The following is a 17,853-nucleotide window of genomic DNA, read 5'->3' on the forward strand; positions in this document are numbered from 1 at the left end:
ATTTGTTTTAGTTTAGTGTAAGATCGAAATATACTTTCACTTGTGAACACCCAAAAGTTTCATGTTTCACTCGTGGGCTGCGCCACTCGTGAAATATACCTTTTGGTGCTCACTGGTGAAATATATTTCCGATTTACACTGAATAAACAAATATCTCTATATAATTGTATTCCTTTCACTAAATGTGTTTTGGCATTATAAATCTTAAACGTTTTATTTGTATGTCACATATTATCGGATGATGAACAAATAATGATATTTATCATTTTTACAAAAACTGAATGGGAAGATTCATTTGTCTCCGTTCTTTGCTCGGGGATTGCCTTGTGCCCTGTTCTGTTTCGTTTGGTGTGCTGTGGGCTCTTGCAGTGGTCATATTTCGGGCGTGTGGGGGTTGCGTTCATTGAATGCCGACGTTTTTGTAGTTCTTGTTTTTCATATTCCATTTTTTAATAAAAAGCATAATAAAAGTTTCGTTTTTACATAGACCATTTCAACGTCGTTGTTGCGTAAAATTTAAATATATAATTTTTCATTTTAACTGATTTGTAATGTACTCGCACAGTATGCGTTACCGGTTGTTTCTTGTATTAAAACTTAACAAAAGTCTTTTTGTGTTGAATATTAAATTTACTCAAATGAATGCAACGTTTCATGTCATTTTAGTGGGGTAAATTGTTTAATCTTTTTAAAATGCATTGGATTAATTAAATATCTTTTTTTCGGTAATGCGTATGCAAATGCTTACCGTTTTGCAAGAACAACAAAAAGGTTTTCAGCAATTAAATTTGATTATGATTTCTAACGAATTTAATACTCATTAAGCATTTTCCGAAATAAAACAGTTTTTTGGATAATTTTGTCCAAGGCATTCCTTTTATTTTGTTGTAGAGGTCAAAATGAATAAAGATGGTCGGACTAACACAGATTTTAAAACCCAAGCTTGGTAAAGATATAAAAATATGCAGTCACGTGTGAAGTTGAATAGTTCTTTATTTTTCCAAGCGCGTTTATTTTAATAGGCACTAATACGCATGTGGGCCATTATATAGCATGTTTCTTTGCCATCCATTGGAACTAAATACCTACATATCTACTACAACCAATTTGTTAAGCTGCATGACGTTCTACTATTGCTTACGTATTCACAGTAATAATGAGAAAATTATTGAAGTGGATAGCAATCAATTTTCTTTTACGATTTTACGATTTATTTAACCTTAGAAAACTTTTTTAATTAATGATCAAATATTTATTGGAGTAGATTCGTTCATTACCGGGCATAAACACGCCCCAACCTAAATTATAATCTTCTGTGATTTAAACAAACATGTTGACATCATAATTTAATTAATTCATTACAGCTCTTATAATGTTGCATTTTGTTTCTTCTTTTTTATTTACTGATGTGTAATAAGCCTGCAGATCAAAAGCTTTCGAAACAAACTATATAATTCGTTTTTACGTTATCAAAGAAAACAAAGTAATAAATCATTTTTGACATGCATATGCTATTGAGCTTTTTTTAATTTCATTTCTGTCCTTTAAGCGTACACAGTTAAGCTATCTTTAAACTCTCCAAATTCTTAATATCGGACGAATGTTTCCTTTGACCTTTTGATAATCCAATAGGTCGTTAACATGGCGTGTTGCAGGCAAGGTCGTCTTTATATGTCCTTATCGGCTTTGATTTTTTTGCCACTGTATTTAATATAAAGATGTAAAGTATTAAAATATGTGCTTAATTTCTTTTTATAAAAAGTTTTATAATAAAGTAATATAAATATATGCAGATGCCAAATGCGATTCAGTAAAAAAGGTACTTAATCGTCCTGCATATTATTTCAGTCGAAGGAAAAATGTAAGTGATTTATTATAGGGATTCTCCTCTTAGCAGTTTGTGCTTCACATATATCTATGTACATCGATATAACAGATTAACAAAAATCTTAGGAACGACAACTGTTTTTAAACTCTAAATACAATAACAAAACCCCATGATAGTGTCACTTTAGTGCTGTTACGCGTTAAGTCCTTCGAAATTTAATATGAGTTAACTAGTTAAGATGACGATATATATATATTCAATTGTCTTAACTTTGGTGTTTAAAGGCACTTTATGCCTCAGAAATAAATATATTTTTATTGTTTAGAAAAATCAAACATGTGTTTAATGTTGTTTTAATAATGGATTAAAAGCTTGTAAGATGTTTTACAACTGAAGAAAGTAGAGCTGAAGTAATTTTAATAAAAGAAGCAAAGTGTAACACAAATAGTATTTGACTTCCAAACAAAATACTAATCCCCTATGATAATACCTATTGCCAACAAAGCAAAGAACGCAAGAAAAAGAATGTTTATATTGTAATATGAATATTTTTGGAACTGCAACAAGAGACGAAAAAAAAGAGGAATGAAGATGACAGCTTTTCTGAGGCATATTGGGCCTTTAATTTGATGCAAAGAAATTCATTGATTTTTATGAATTTATGCATTTAAGTTTGTTTTTCATTTTGTAAAGAAATTTTGATAACTTAGACAATTTATGTAAGTTTTCCTTATTTTTTTTATCTTTAAATAATTCGTTGTTTTATTTGCTGATGTCTGGTTAATAGATATGCATTTTGTAAGATAAAAGCATGCATGACATATGTTACGTATCATCTAGACAAACATAAATTTAGAAAATAAATTCCTACCCCCCTCCCCGAATACAGCACACCATATGTTTTGATTGAAAATCAATATTTAAGACCTTCTACTACATGTAGTTCAAAGTTTTGCATCTGTCAACATGTGTTTGAAGCAATTTTTGAAATAAAATTTCTCTAGCAACTAGAGACATAGAGCTGCATTAACTTAGTAATAAGTGATTTTATTGATGCATTATCTTTTTTATCTGGATGTTTTTTGAAGAAATTTGAAATGGCAATATAAATGTTATTATGATCACACGGAGGTTATGACGGAAATTTGCAATTCTATTCTCAGATTAGAACAGATCTAAATACGAGGGGTGGTCAAGAATTACGTAGACTGGTTCAATACGGACCCATATAAATTATCGTATAAATAATCTTTTTCAATAAAACCGCGATATATAAAACAGCTAACGAGTGTGCACAACACAAACACATGTGCGCTCAAACTCATCCAACATAAGCACAAAAACACGCATGCTCAAATTATTATTTTTACTTAAATACTCTTATACTTTGATAATGGATCAACATATGCTGTGAAGAGACATGATCGTCATATCTAAATATTTAAGTTAAGTGATAGATTACCGCATGTCACTTCTTGAATTTTAAAACGACCATTATGTAATATAAAACATGCGCTGTACTTGCCTAATTGCTGAGACCCAAATATATACATACAAGGTCTCGGCAAGTACAGGACCTATTTTTATGTTATATATACATACAGTCACATGTATGATTCTTCTGGGAAGGACTTTATCTAATTTGTGAGAACTTGTTGCCCAACTCTTTCGCATTTTGATATATACTCATTATTTGTATAATATGTTTGTAAACATGTATTTAATGCAATAAAATATGTTTAAACTATTTATAATTGGCATGAAAAATGACTTTAAATGCATCGCTATAATGTTCATATTTGCATTTTAAAACCTACAAGAATGTATACATTACAGTAACTGTTAATATGACATAATATTTTTACTTTTACCATAAATCATTTACAAAAATGCCGAGGTCAATCGATTGCTAGAGTAGGCTGACAGGCTCTTTTAATTTTTCATATGAATTCTCTTAAAGCGGCCTATTTGAGCTAAATTGTGTATTATATAGTAAATTTATCAAATAACAAAATAGTGTTCATCCGTCCTTTGTCAAAACATTTTTTCCAAACATTTTAATGTTTAAGTTTTTATTAGCCATTTTCGATAATAACGGTTAACAAATTGTTTTTTATTGATTCAATATTCATGAAAAATTTAATTCAACGGGCTATTTTCCTACTTGCGATTTTTATAATAAAATTAAAATCCAATTTTCTCATGTTATATATATATATATATTATATATTTGTTCGTAATGCCGCAAATGTAATTTTGGAAGTTTTTTTAGGCAATATCTATATCACTGTATTGCCCTACATGTGTGGCGAAGTTTAATAACTTTCAGTTTTAGGACTGTAGATTTCTATTTCTTTGCCACACTGGAATTTATTTTATTTTAAGTAAAACACAATAATTTCTTGTTAACTTTCTTTATTTTATAAATCCAATTATTTTATTTTATTTTACAGACAATATTCCTTAATAATCCTCACATGTAATTTTCTCTTAACACAACTCATCTCAACTAAACTAATCCCAAACTAATCCCCGGTTTCCAATTTCACTCCCTTTATATAGGTAACAATTAACCTGAGAATAGCATGAAACTCGTGATACATGAAATATTTAAGTATCGACTCCGACGGATTCTGACGGAGTTCTTTCAGGTTCCGACGGAGTCTTGACTCAACCGGTCATCAACTGACTCCGATAACTTAATTGTATATATACACTCGCTATTTGCGCCACTCCCACCAAAGCGAAATAAACAAAGCATTGCAATAACTTCAAAGTTTTAAGTTCAAATTAAAGTGTTGAAATTTAAACAATATTTATCCTGTATATTCTTATATAATGTAATAAGAACATTTTCAAGTATTCAGATATTATACAACCGTTAATATTCATCTATCATATGTAAATTTGATATTATACTAGTAATTACTTATTACAAAATCATTTCAATCAAAATGTTTTCTAACAATATCATTTCCAAGTCAATATATACAGAAATTGTAAAATATACAAAATAAGATCAATATTTTCATGGCAGTCTCAAATTCTTGTGCTCATATTGAAAAGCAACACCAGTCTTTTTGACATAATTAAACACACGAACACATTTTTTAGTCTATTTGTCAAACTCAAAATAGTCACATTCAATATTCTCTCCTAAAACGTATTCTTGTCCTTGACGTATACATAACGTTTGTCTAAATGTAAAGTTCCACACTTTGGTTTTGTATTGAGACGTGGCTAGTTCGATTTGTTGATATTCTGGGTCACTGTCTCCTCCACTAGATTCTCCGTCACTTGAAATAATAACCATATCTTCATCACAAACGTTATTATTGATAGCGTCGTTGTCACTGCCGTCGTCGGAAAGATCTGTGTCTTTACTATACAAACAACAGTTGTTATTTTCATCAACAATACTTTCAGACGTCGAATTTTCTGTGTTTTGATCATAATGACTGTCAACGTCGACGTCAATATTATCTCCCTCGGAGAAACTTGTTCACGACACTATAACCGTCCTCCTTCTCACTATCACTTTCAGTTTCACTGTTTTTAATTTCTGTATTTTGTCCAGAATCCTTTTGGTTGCCATTTATTCCGTTGACGTTAACGTTGACGTTAACGTCACTTATTGAGTCACAAATATCATTCTGACGTTCACTACAACTATTGTTTATTTCAATTGGAACTTCAACATCCTTGCACTCAACACTTGCCTGACAATCATTTACGTCTACGTCTCTGACGTCATTTCTACTGACGTCATCATACTGACTGTTGTTTGTTTCATCAAGCATGTTCAAATCAAAACTGTCTAAAACTGGCCCAAAGTCGTTGTGTGTGTCGTTGTATGACAATAAATCTAATATAGAATCATCGTCGCTGACGTCATCGTAGTATGAGTTCTGTGAATACGCGTTTCCTCTGGTGGCTGATATAGCAGATTCACGTGACTTCAATGATGTGTAGCCATGTTTTAGTATCAAATGTTTGCACAAATATCCCCGACGAATGAATTTGGATGTGCATTCCTCAACAGGACAATTCCAATGTTCAACCTCTCTGTGTCGTTCTTTAACATGTCGTAGTAGATTTCTCTTATACTTATACATCTTTTGACAAGTATCGCATTGATACATTTTAATATTTTTGCGATTTTTCTAATATTTATCTGTAGGTGTCTACTGTGAAATGATGACACAATACAAAGTTTCTTCTTATTTTATATGCTATTTCCATGATTTGCACGATTTTTGTGAGAAAAACTTTGGGTAATTTTACACAGTAACTATGCTCCGTTGAGGTTATTTGTACATGTGAGTCTTGCGTAAACAAACAAATATCCGGCGGAGCATTCACAGTGTACAATCGTTAACGTTAAAGTGAACATAGTTTTTAATTAAACTCCGCCTTAACTATTCACTTTTTATTCGGATAACTGTTGTTTAATTGCCTTTAACGCTTTTGATGCTGCAGAACGTACATTACGTTCGGACATCTGATAACTTTGCATCTTGTTTTTGTTTCTGTTTGAACCTATTAATTGCTCTTCAAGCACATTTACATCACTTCTTTCTTTTGTAACTATATTATTTTGAGTTGTTTCAATGGGAAAAAGTAAATTCATTGGACGATTCAGAACATTTCCTGAAGCCAATTTAATTTGACATGATCTTATAGCACCATCTCGACTGACATTTAACTTCTCAATTTTTGCCAGTTTCCAGTTGCCTCGAGAAAAGTTTTCTTTTACAATAACAATATCTCCAATTGTTGGATTTACAGGCGACTGAATACGACTTGCTTTCAAACGTGTTTGCATTCTTTCTCGTAAGCTTAGTAAGTAATCATTTTTCCATATTTGCCAAAATTTATTTAAAAGTTTTTGACCTTTCTTCCAAATTTTCAACAACTTTTCCGAAGAGCTTTCTGTTGGCAAATATTCACTGTCATTTTCGTCCGAAACTTGTGGAATACCGATCTTTGGATTCAACGTAAGAAAATGACTCGGTGTTAATGCAATTGTAGAGTTTACATCATCACCAATATAGACTAAAGGTCTTGAGTTCACTACGGCTTCAATTTCTTTGATAAGTGTTTGAGCTTGAATGATAGTTAAGCGTTTTCGCCCCACAGCTTTTCTGAATGATCTTTTTACAAGACCGACTAGCCTCTCGTAAAATCCTCCCATCCAGGGCGCGAGCTCTATAATAAACTTCCATTGGATGTTTGCATTTGCAGAGTAGCTTTGAACTTCATGACTATGTAATATACAATGCCATATCTTATCTATCACTAAACTAGCGGCTTTAAACTGCTTTGCATTATCACTAATTATATGCGATGGAGTACCTCTTTGAGCTATGAAACGACGATAACCTAAGAGAAATTCTTCTGTGGTCATGTCACAAAATAGTTCAAGGTGCACAGCACGAGTTACTAAGCACGTTAATAAGCATACCCATGCCTTTTTCTCGTCACCTGTTGTTGTTTTCAAGTACACTGGACCAAAACAGTCTAGTCCTGTTCTTGAAAATGGTACTGATTCTGTCACTCTTGACCTCGGTAGACAACACAATGGTGGCATTTTATAGCAACCACCTTCGTGGCGTCTGCAGACAACACACTTATTTAACACTCTTTTCACTGTTGCACGACCATGTAAAATCCAGAATCTTTTCCTCGTTGTTGCAAGCGTCTGCGAAACACCGCTATGTAGTAGTTCTTTATGCGTTTTTTCCACAATCAATTCAGTAAAATGATCGTTTCTTGGAAGAAGTATTGGTTGTCTGGCACCTTCACTTAAATTTGCATTTTCAAGCCTTCCAGTGCATCTTAATAACCCTCGTTCGTCAAGAAATAGCCCTAATTGTTGTTGTCTATTTGTACCTTTTTTAGCTTGAATAGAATTGATGTCACTTTGAAAATGAGTTTCTTGAATATGCTTAATCCACATGTTCTCAGCTTCTAACAATTCTTCACATTCTAAATAACCATATTTTCTTTTAACTTTCTTTAGTTTCTGTATGAATCGCAACACAAAAGCTGTTACTCTTAGCAGTTTTGTAAGAGAAGAAAATCTTTTACTGTCAATGTCAAATGGAGGATTATTATTATGTTCTTCCGCATTAATTTTAGCTAACATTAACATTGTCTCTTTATTGTCTTGTTTGTTTGTTTGTTCTTCCATTTCAACTATTTGTGAGCTATCATCGTTTTTTTTTATAATCTGTATGCCAATCAGAGGAAGGCTTCAACAACCACTTAGGACCGTGCCACCAATTAGAGTCAGTTGCTATTTTTTCCAGTGTTGTCCCTCGGGATGCAACATCTGCTGGATTTTCTTTACTTGGTATGTATGTCATGTTAACATCAATGTGCTCTTTGATTTCACTGACTCTGTTCTTTACAAATAACGGTAATTTCTTATCCGACGTAACCCATTGTAAAACACATTTCGAATCTGTTCATAAAAATTGCTTTTCAATAGGCACTCTTAATTGCTCTTTAACAAATTTTAAGCACCTCAGTCCGATCAGAACTGCTAGAAGCTCCAACCTAGGAATTGTTAGTTTCTTAATAGGCGCAAGTCTTGTCTTTGCAAATATTACATTTACATCGGTTGTATTTTTCTCTGAAACATGCAGATATATCACTGTTGAAAATGCCTTTTCCGATGCATCACAGAAACATAACAATAAATATTTCTTAGAATGTCCTGTGAACGCACAAACGCATCTTTGAATTTGCAACGTGTCTATTTTGCGAATATCTATTAAAATAGACAACCATTTTTCTTGATCTTCTTTAGTCAAATTGTCATCCCAGTCGATATTTTTCTGCCATAATGATTGAATAAACACTTTTCCTCGTAAGAGTACTGGTGATAGCAAGCCAAGTGGATAAAAAACCGACGAAATTGTTTTCAACACAGTACGTTTTGTCCACTCCGGTTCATTTGATTTGTTTTTTGGACCTGCTATTGTAACTGTATCTTCATTGACATTCCAATGATGTCCAAGTACTTTAACACTTTTCGTATCGGCTCTGTCTTCCTTTGGAATGAATTTATTTACAAAATCACTATTGGTAATCCATTCCCGTAAATTCATCGAGGCATCTGCAAACATTGCCTTTGAATTTGTATATAGCTGTATTGCTTCACTTGTGTTTTCAGCTCCGGTGATAACATTGTCTACATAAATGTTGTTTCTTAGATTTTCTGCAACTGGATTTTCATAACATTTTAAATGGAAGTCTACCGTTGCTCCTAATAAGAACGGACTACTGATTACTCCAAAAGGAATCCTACAAAATCTAAATTCTTGTATATTGTCAGTAACTACAGTAGGATTTTTACAGTCTTTCAACCAAAGAAATCTTGTGACATCACGCTGACTAGGTTTTAATCCAATTTGCAAAAATGCTTTTTCTATATCGGCAACGATTGCTATTGGATGCATCCTGAATCGTAGTAACATACCAAAGAGGTCCTGTAGCATTAATGGTACCCTATACATGCACTCATTTAGACTTTTATTTTCTTGTCTTGTTCTCGCCGAAGCATCGTATACTACGCGTATCTTAGTTGTTGTTTTCTGCGGTGTGATAATAGCATGGTGTGGCAAATAATGTACCAAACCATCTACTGGTGATTTTTCAACTTTCTCTATAACACCTTTACTTAGCTGATCTTTCATAACTTCATCATATTTCATCATTAACTCACGTTTTGTTTTTAGTTTATTAACACAGCTTTTTAAGCGACCTATTGCCAAGTCCCTGTTCACAGGTAAGTCAGGAAATTCTTCAGTCCAAGGCCACGTGACTTGGTATCGGCCATTTTCAAACTGAATTGTATCCTGAAACATTTTCATTGCATGTTCATCATCTGAGATATTTTGTTTTTCTATAATACCTATTGACTCCACATTCCAAAAGTCTTCTAAATTTGGTTTCACAGGTACAACACTATCCACATCGGCAAATAAACTTGTATTTGTTGCATTATTACCATGCGTTAGAATAAGCATACATGGGCCATCGCTATCTTGATCAAAAGTTCTTCCGGTAAGGATCCATCCTAACTTGGACCCAAGAAGGAACAAACCAGGAATTAGTTCGATCTTTTGATACAGAATAAAATCCAAATAATAGTCGTTACCAACTAACATTTCTATTGATGATGTTTCGTTTCTAGTTAGTAATGTATCAGCTAAATCAACACTTCCAATAATATGTTTAACGTGCTCCTTATCCAAAACACCTGCTGGACTTCGATGCAAATTGCCACTTATTGTCGGAACTTTGTTCACACTGATTGAATGGTATTCACCATTTTTCAGTTTAACATCAATGTTAGCACATTTTGTTTTGATGCATTGCGTACTATTATTACCAAACGTTACAAGTTTTATTTCCTGTTCTCCCGTTACTTTGAGATGTAACTTTCTTGCTAAGTTTTCAGTTATATATGTCCGATGAGACCCAGAGTCCAACAAAAGTCTAACGGACTGTGTTGCAGAGGTATCTGGATTTTTAATATCTGTAATCGCCGTCTGCATTAGAACCATTTCATTTGACGACACGAGAACATTTTCCTCAGAATTTTCAGTCTCTTTATATTCTGTTTCTTCGTTTGCTAAATGCGTCATTGATTCCTTCACCTTGAATATTTGAGGACACAAACTTCTGTGATGCTTGTTCACTTCACCACAGTGTGCACAAATTTTGTTTGTTTTACTTACATTCACTTGATTTGTGACTTGTCTTTAAACACTTGAAGCAGCTGTCTTTCAATTGCTGTTTTCTTTCATTTATAGTTCGGCATTGTGTGCACTCATCGCTCCAATGTTTCTGCTGACAATAACGACATTTATCTGCATAATTTTCAGTCTGTTGTCTTTGTGTAAGTTGCTTAGGGTTATTCACTATAAGCACATGAGCAGAACTTGAATAACTTCTTGATTGTGCTGATTTCGAATAACTCCTCGGTTGGGGTGAATTTGTATTATTTCTTGACTGAGCTGAATATGTATAGCTCCTTAGTTGAGCTGAATTTTGCTTGTATCCTGATTGAATAGACGATGCATGTATTCTCTTTTCCAACACATTATCTTTTCTTTTCTGCTCTTTCCCTGGCAAGAATATATTCATTCAATCGTTTTCGGAGCTTGTCTATACTCCACTCATTGTTCGACCCATTTAATATTTCTAACTGAACAAGAACTTCCTAAGGTAGTTTAGCTCCTATCATTGACACAAACACAGCTTGATCAATATCTTTGATGTAACACTTCTAGACTGCGTAAATGCCTTTCAACTGTATCGAGCAAGCTTCTTAAACTTCCGGTTTTATTCGATGCTGGCTCAAAATTGATTAATTTATTGTAATGTAAGTCAACTACTTCTTGCACTTTTCCAAATCTTTCCCTTAAGATATCGATTGCAATTTTATAATTAGCGTCCGATATTGTTAGACCTGAGATCGCACGTTGAGCCTCTCCGAATACTTTATTTCGTAAATAATTGAATTTTTCACTATTTGAAAGTGATTGATTTCCATGCACTGAACATTTAAATGAATCCCAGAATTCACTCCATTTTGTCTTATCTCCTCCAAATGATATTAAATCTAGTTTAGGTAATTTTGTAGAAGAATGTTTACCTTTGTTTACTTCAATGTCCAGTAGTCTTTCTTGTTGTTGAATTTGTAGCTGCATGAGTTTTTGCATGTCCTTGTGTAGTGCCATAAACTCATCTGAATGTGTTTCTACACTTGATTCACTTTTAACATGTTTCATTTCGCTCTTCTCTTTTTCGTTGAGAAGCATTTCTTTAAATTGTTGTAGATTTATAGAGCATTCTACAGCTTCAGAACACAGTTCACAATCTTCTTCAGTAATTGTTTCAATTACTTTTGAATCACCTTCTTCGATTGCTGCTGCCAATTTTTCACTTTGAACTTCTAACTTTTCACAATACACTTTTAAAGTTTGAATACATTTATTTGTTTCCAGCACATTTTTCTCAATATTACAGCTTTCGATATCAATACTAAACAGATCGTTTCCAAAATCAATATTTTTCTGCAGAATATTTCTAAATTTTGTCCTAACACCTTTTAAATGTTTAACTTTAGTCATTTTTAGTTTTAGTTGAAGTCACACTCACCAAATAAATTTATCTAAGATAACAAACAATTCTTCACTGAACAATATCCAAATCATTATTCTTATTAAAAGCACTCTCCTTCACTTATTGTATCCACTGAATGTTATCCACTGAATGTTATCCACTGACTGTTATCCACTGACTGTCATCCGGTTCGCGGGACCAAACAATGTGGCGAAGTTTAATAACTTTTAGTTTTAGGACTGTAGATTTCTATTTCTTTGCCACACTGGAATTTATTTTATTTTAAGTAAAACACAATAATTTCTTGTTAACTTTCTTTATTTTATAAATCCAATTATTTTATTTTATTTTACAGACAATAGTCCTTAATAATCCTCATATGTAATTTTCTCTTAACACAACTCATCTCAACTAAACTAATCCCAAACTAATAACCCCGGTTTCCAATTTCATTCCCTTTATATAGGTAACAATTAACCTGAAAATAGCATGAAACTCGTGATACATGAAATATTTAAGTATCGACTCCGACGGATTCTGACGGAGTTCTTTCAGGTTCCGACGGAGTCTTGACTCAACCGGTCATCAACTGACTCCGATAACTTAATTGTATATATACACTCGCTATTTGCGACAACATGTCGGTTACACCTCCGGGTTATACATCAAAACATCTGTAATCAGTGAGTAAGTGAGTGATTCATTCATTCATTCATTCATTCATTCATGATCCACATTTTACTTTTAGTGATATATCCAAAGAGGGGTCATTTGTATTTTTCACACCATGCAATGCTATCTCAATCTGATTTTAGGGTAATAAAACTTAATTGATCGATCTGCACTTCTGTTGCGTAATATGTTAACTAAATAATGACCTGTGATGATTATGTCTTTCACAAGCTTTTTTTTTGGGTGGGGGGGGGGGTGAACATGCATTAGGGGCCAATCAGATATGTCATTGATTTATATTGCAATCCAAACAATTTATATGCAGAATGATAATTTTGTTTTTTCATTGGTAATTGAAAACGAGAACTATAATAGCCAAACCCCGCCCAATTTTATTGCTTTAATAATTATGTAACGGTAAAAGAAATTTTAGGCAATCATCTAATCAAAATCATATTTTTTAAATGTTTATTCATTTATGATATTCTTTGCTAATCTTCATGCTAAATACATTTGTTACAGAAATTTATTAACTTCTTATTGAAAATGAAAATGTTTTGACACATTTAGAAGGTGAAATTCGGCATTATGAAGAAGCAAATAACAACAATATTTTTTTAAATTATTTTTTTTTTAAATTATAGCCATAATGTATATATAATGTAACAAAAATATATATACTTGCCAATTACAGGTAAGGTGATACGATATTTTGATGATAGGCACTAATTTTCGTACATTTTGATATATTTATGTGAAATATTGGCATAACACAGTTTTTACAACACCTTTTTATAAAATATTAAAATAATAATAGTATAAGAGGCAAAATATCAGCGCGTTTTCAACTGAAATTGCAGATTGTATTAAGCAAATCAAGGTAGGGTGATTTCTTTGAAGACCTGTCGTATATGTGGCAGGATTTTAAAATGTATATTATCATTTTTACACAATAGACTAACCTGCATTTTGAAACTATAATCATGTTTTAAAATCGGTCGTGATTTGACAAATTTACAAGCAAAAGTTTGACGTTAATTTTCATAATTGGAAAAATCTAGATAGGGGGAAGAATTTTATATATACACGAGCTGTGAACTATAAAATAAATATTTCGAAAATATAAGAAATAATTAAAGGTAATGTGCTATAAGCATTAGTAATGAATTACAAACCCTGTTAAATGAAGCATGATTATGTTTGTTTAAATAACAACAAATATTTAGTGAATGGCGAGATGTTTTGCAATGGCGAAAATTACCGATATTTTAATCAACAATGGCTCGCGACTAATATTCATTTGGCGTGCGTATTCATACACTTGAGATAGACTTTAACATACATGTATTAAAAATTAATTAACATTTGTGAATGAATGAATGAATGAGTGAGTGAGTGAATGAGTGAATGAGTGAATGAGTGAATGAGTGAATGTTAGGCATATAGGGTTATATACATCGGACAAAAGAGGACAAAATTCTAAAACTTCTAAAGATTCAACGTGTTAAAGTAAGTTTTTGGAACAAACAGCATAATCCACGGTACTACTCGACTTACAGGTATTTTTCCCCATTAAATCACCTTTAGTCCTGCCATTTAGTATTAAAAAATTATTGAATTGCAGGAATTCTATGAATTTATAACCAAAATTATTACAGCTTTTATCTTGACTGACTCGTTCAAGATTAATATTTGTATCTTTAAAACAGTCCATGTCCGATTGAAATTCATAATACAAATCGTCTGATCCATTTTCATGAAAGAGGTCAAAATCTGGTTCTATATAATCTTTCATATTTCTTATTCTTGAGTTCCAATCTCCTAACAGACAGACAGAAGAATATTTATTACTGAATGAATCAAGTTCACCTTGAATTTCTGCAAAAGGGTCGCCAGTAAAAAAATCAAATGATTCAGGTGGCAAATACACGACACCATATAAAATATCATTACTTTTTGTTACTTGTTTGGACCGTACAAACCATAGAATAAGTTTACTTTCTGATTCAATAATGCGCACAAATGGTGTTAGGTAATTTTTAATCCCTAGACAAAGGCCGCCTGACCGTCTGTTCATTACATCCTTGCGATTTTTGAAATGCAATTTAGTGTTTTCAAAATTCACAATACATAAAGAATAAAGTTTGGTTTCCTCAAAACATACAATGTCAAATTTATCAATAAATTCACAAAAATCAGGACAATTGTGTTTACATGATAAACCGCATACATTCAAATTAAGTATTTTCAAACAGCATATATTGTTATTGTGTAAAAACGTTCTTATCACAACTACAAAAATCATTTTTGTAATACACATTCACAATAATTATTGGTAACCGAAGTGTCAATTTGCACGGTTAAATATCCCGACCTGTCCTAGATTTTGCCACTGGTGGTCACGTGACTGACTGTCGCGCCGGCCTTGGCAAACTAATCATGTTTATAGGTACACTTTCACTGGTATTGTTTGAAATGGAATTTTCGGCGATAAAACTCGAGTTTGGTTCATTATCGCAAAAACGTTTTAATTCCGTGTCTTCTAATGGCGAGTTTGCTTTGTGTTTATTCTGCTGCTCGTGTTGACGCAAAGGATCAAAACGATTGCTGGTAGGAGTCACAAAGTTTAAATTTTGCTTGGCAGATGTATACGATCTAGAATTTTGAGCACGATAAACCTTTCTATCGTTTATTGGATTCGATTTTGGGGAACCATTTCTGGAGGATATGGTATCTAAATTTGTATTCCTAGCCTGCAAACGGGGGTTCGAGCAGGATGATTGAGTGGTGCTGGCTTCTTTTGGTTTAGGGGGTCAAACAATGCCTCGGTATCAGGATCGTATGTGAGTCCGTTCAAATTCAGTGTGTCATTCTTAAAATGCACTGTATATTGATCTCTTTTGCCCTTGTATTTACGAAGCACAGGGAAAATCTTGCGTCGCCTAAGTTCAACATCTTGTGGGAAGTGCTCATTTATAAAATATTTGCTTTTCCTGGCATTTAATTTCACCCCTGCTTCACGTATTAGCTCCCTTTGTTCAAAAGTTTCAAAAGTCACTAAAATTGGACGTGTTCTGTGGTTTTTGACTATGTTGCCGTGACCCCTTACCGGACCTAGCCGTTGTGCTGTTTTGATTGCAATATGATCCGCTATAATGTCTCTTTTGAGATTTAGGTCATTGTCACGCTCTATATTATTGTATATGAAATTGTGCACAGTTGACAGACAATCCTCATTCGGTTCATCTTGTGACAAATTCCTGTATACTTTGGATTACTAGATTGTTTTTTAACTCATTACAGCGGAATTCATTTAACTGACTCCGGAGATCAATGGACATAGTTTTAAGTGCATAATTATTGACTGTCAGAACCTCGACATCAGAACTCAAATTTTTGTTTGTGTTCTCTGTATCTCGCATAAATTTAGAAAATGCCTGCTTGTGAGTATGTAAATCATCATGCGTATCACTCATGGATTGACAGGATGTTTCAACTTCCAAAAGTCTTTTTTTGATGTCTTTGTTTTCAATTTGTAAGCTGGTTTTGGACTTGAGCGACACTGCTTTCAACAGTTCAATTGAGCTCAATTTTTGCATGCTAGTATTTGAGGCTTGTTCTATGGCAAAGAGTCTTTGTCCATTTTACGTAACATGTCTATCAATAAAGACGTGTTGGGATCATGCGGCAAAAAGCCAGGGGGATAAGGTTGGAATAATGGACGAATACCTTGTGGAGAGTGTGTCACACATGATCTGGTCTGCTGAGAGTTTTGAGGAATTGGTGTTCGTTGTTGGTTTAGTTGTTGGTTACATGCGTCGGCCCCATCATTTATCAAGTTAGAGATGGCAAAGTCATTGTTCACAGAAGTAGCATTCTTGATGGTTACTCCACCCACTGCTCCTTTCGGTTTGTTTGTGATACATGTAGAATTTTTCTCCGACATTGTTTAAATACAGATTTGTCCAAACAATGAATGATAAAACACACTTTTTACTTTAAAGACAAATAAATCCACCAAATTTTCACTATAGATATCAATATTCAATTTGTTTTCCGATATTTACTTAACAAATTTAAAAAAACCGCCATATTCGACCGGAGCCTCGTTTTCAACTCGTTTCAATCCAATCAATTTATTAGCCGTAATTCCTTTATTTATTGGTAATTGAAAATCATAACTGCAATAGTCAAACCCCGCCCAACTTTATTACATGATGATTCTGTTACGGCCAATGAACTTTTAGGTAATCATCCAATCAAAATCATAATTTTTCATATTTTTATTCATTAATGTTACTCTTTGCTAATCTTTATGTAAATACTTTTGTTGCAGAAATTCATTAAAATGTAGAAAGTTGTTTATAGTTAACATGTCAAGAGTAAAAGAATGCACAAAATATGTGTGAAAAACTGGGTCTTTTCAAAAATAAACTGCCTGATCTTTTAATGTTTATTCATACAATGATTACCTATTGCGTTTTGTTTAAAACAGAATATATCCTCTCTGTGTGTAGTCGAAAGACCTTTTTTAACATTTTAAAAGAAACTGTATAAAATAATCAGTATTTGCAAATATCAAATTTGGGCATAATATATCCTTTCTTTTTTGTGATAAGGGGTCATTTGTGTTTTTCACACCATGCAATGCTATCTCAATCTGATTTTAGGGTAATAAAACTTAATTTTATAAAGTTACTCCAAAGACACTCCAATGAGATTTTGGAAATGACTGGACTTAAAATAATTTTTAGCGATTCATATTTAATTCGCTACCAAGGACCCATAACTACACAACCATGTATAAAATTGATTTATACCATGGGGCTTTAACCCGTCCAAAACAAAGCCATTGACATATCGCATGAAATGATGATGAAATTCAGGTTAAAACAATTTTTTGTTCATGAGTACGACCTGTTAAGACTCTTCTGGATCAAATTTTTACTCGTAAGTAATGTCATTCTTTATCAGGTATCCATGTCTATATAAACATGTATGATAAAAAAATAATATCAGGCCCGACAAGCCCAAAACCATTGAAATGTCACATAAATAATAATGAAATTCAATTTCGAACACTACTCAATAGTGCGAATTACTGAGAACCAATATGAACCATGTATTATTTTAATACCTTTCATTCCCATTGAGCTTTAATTAGAATAGTTACAATTAAGATATCTTATAGACTTCGATAAAATTCATCTTCT

General features: G+C 32.8%; 2 protein-coding genes across 2 annotated transcripts; both read right to left on the reverse strand.

Moving 5' to 3' along the window:
* Nucleotides 1-6,257: 6,257 nt before the first annotated feature.
* On the reverse strand, nucleotides 6,258-8,021 carry LOC132751135 (uncharacterized). The gene has a single exon (XM_060741257.1). It carries the CDS (start codon nucleotides 8,019-8,021, stop codon nucleotides 6,258-6,260), a length of 1,764 nt encoding a protein of 587 aa, XP_060597240.1.
* A 277-nt stretch (nucleotides 8,022-8,298) lies between these two features.
* Nucleotides 8,299-10,485, reverse strand: LOC132751136 (uncharacterized). The gene has a single exon (XM_060741258.1). It carries the CDS (start codon nucleotides 10,483-10,485, stop codon nucleotides 8,299-8,301), a length of 2,187 nt encoding a protein of 728 aa, XP_060597241.1.
* Between the last annotated feature and the right edge of the window lie 7,368 nt (nucleotides 10,486-17,853).

Source organism: Ruditapes philippinarum, unplaced genomic scaffold, assembly GCF_026571515.1.
Source record: "Ruditapes philippinarum isolate M1 unplaced genomic scaffold, ASM2657151v2 ctg14047_1_1_1_1, whole genome shotgun sequence".
Lineage (NCBI taxonomy): Eukaryota > Metazoa > Mollusca > Bivalvia > Venerida > Veneridae > Ruditapes > Ruditapes philippinarum.

Bases quoted from the DNA above. Each gene is read 5' to 3' on its own strand.
- LOC132751135 (XM_060741257.1), bottom strand. From the start codon at position 8,021: ATGGAAGAACAAACAAACAAACAAGACAATAAAGAGACAATGTTAATG.
- LOC132751136 (XM_060741258.1), bottom strand. From the start codon at position 10,485: ATGACGCATTTAGCAAACGAAGAAACAGAATATAAAGAGACTGAAAAT.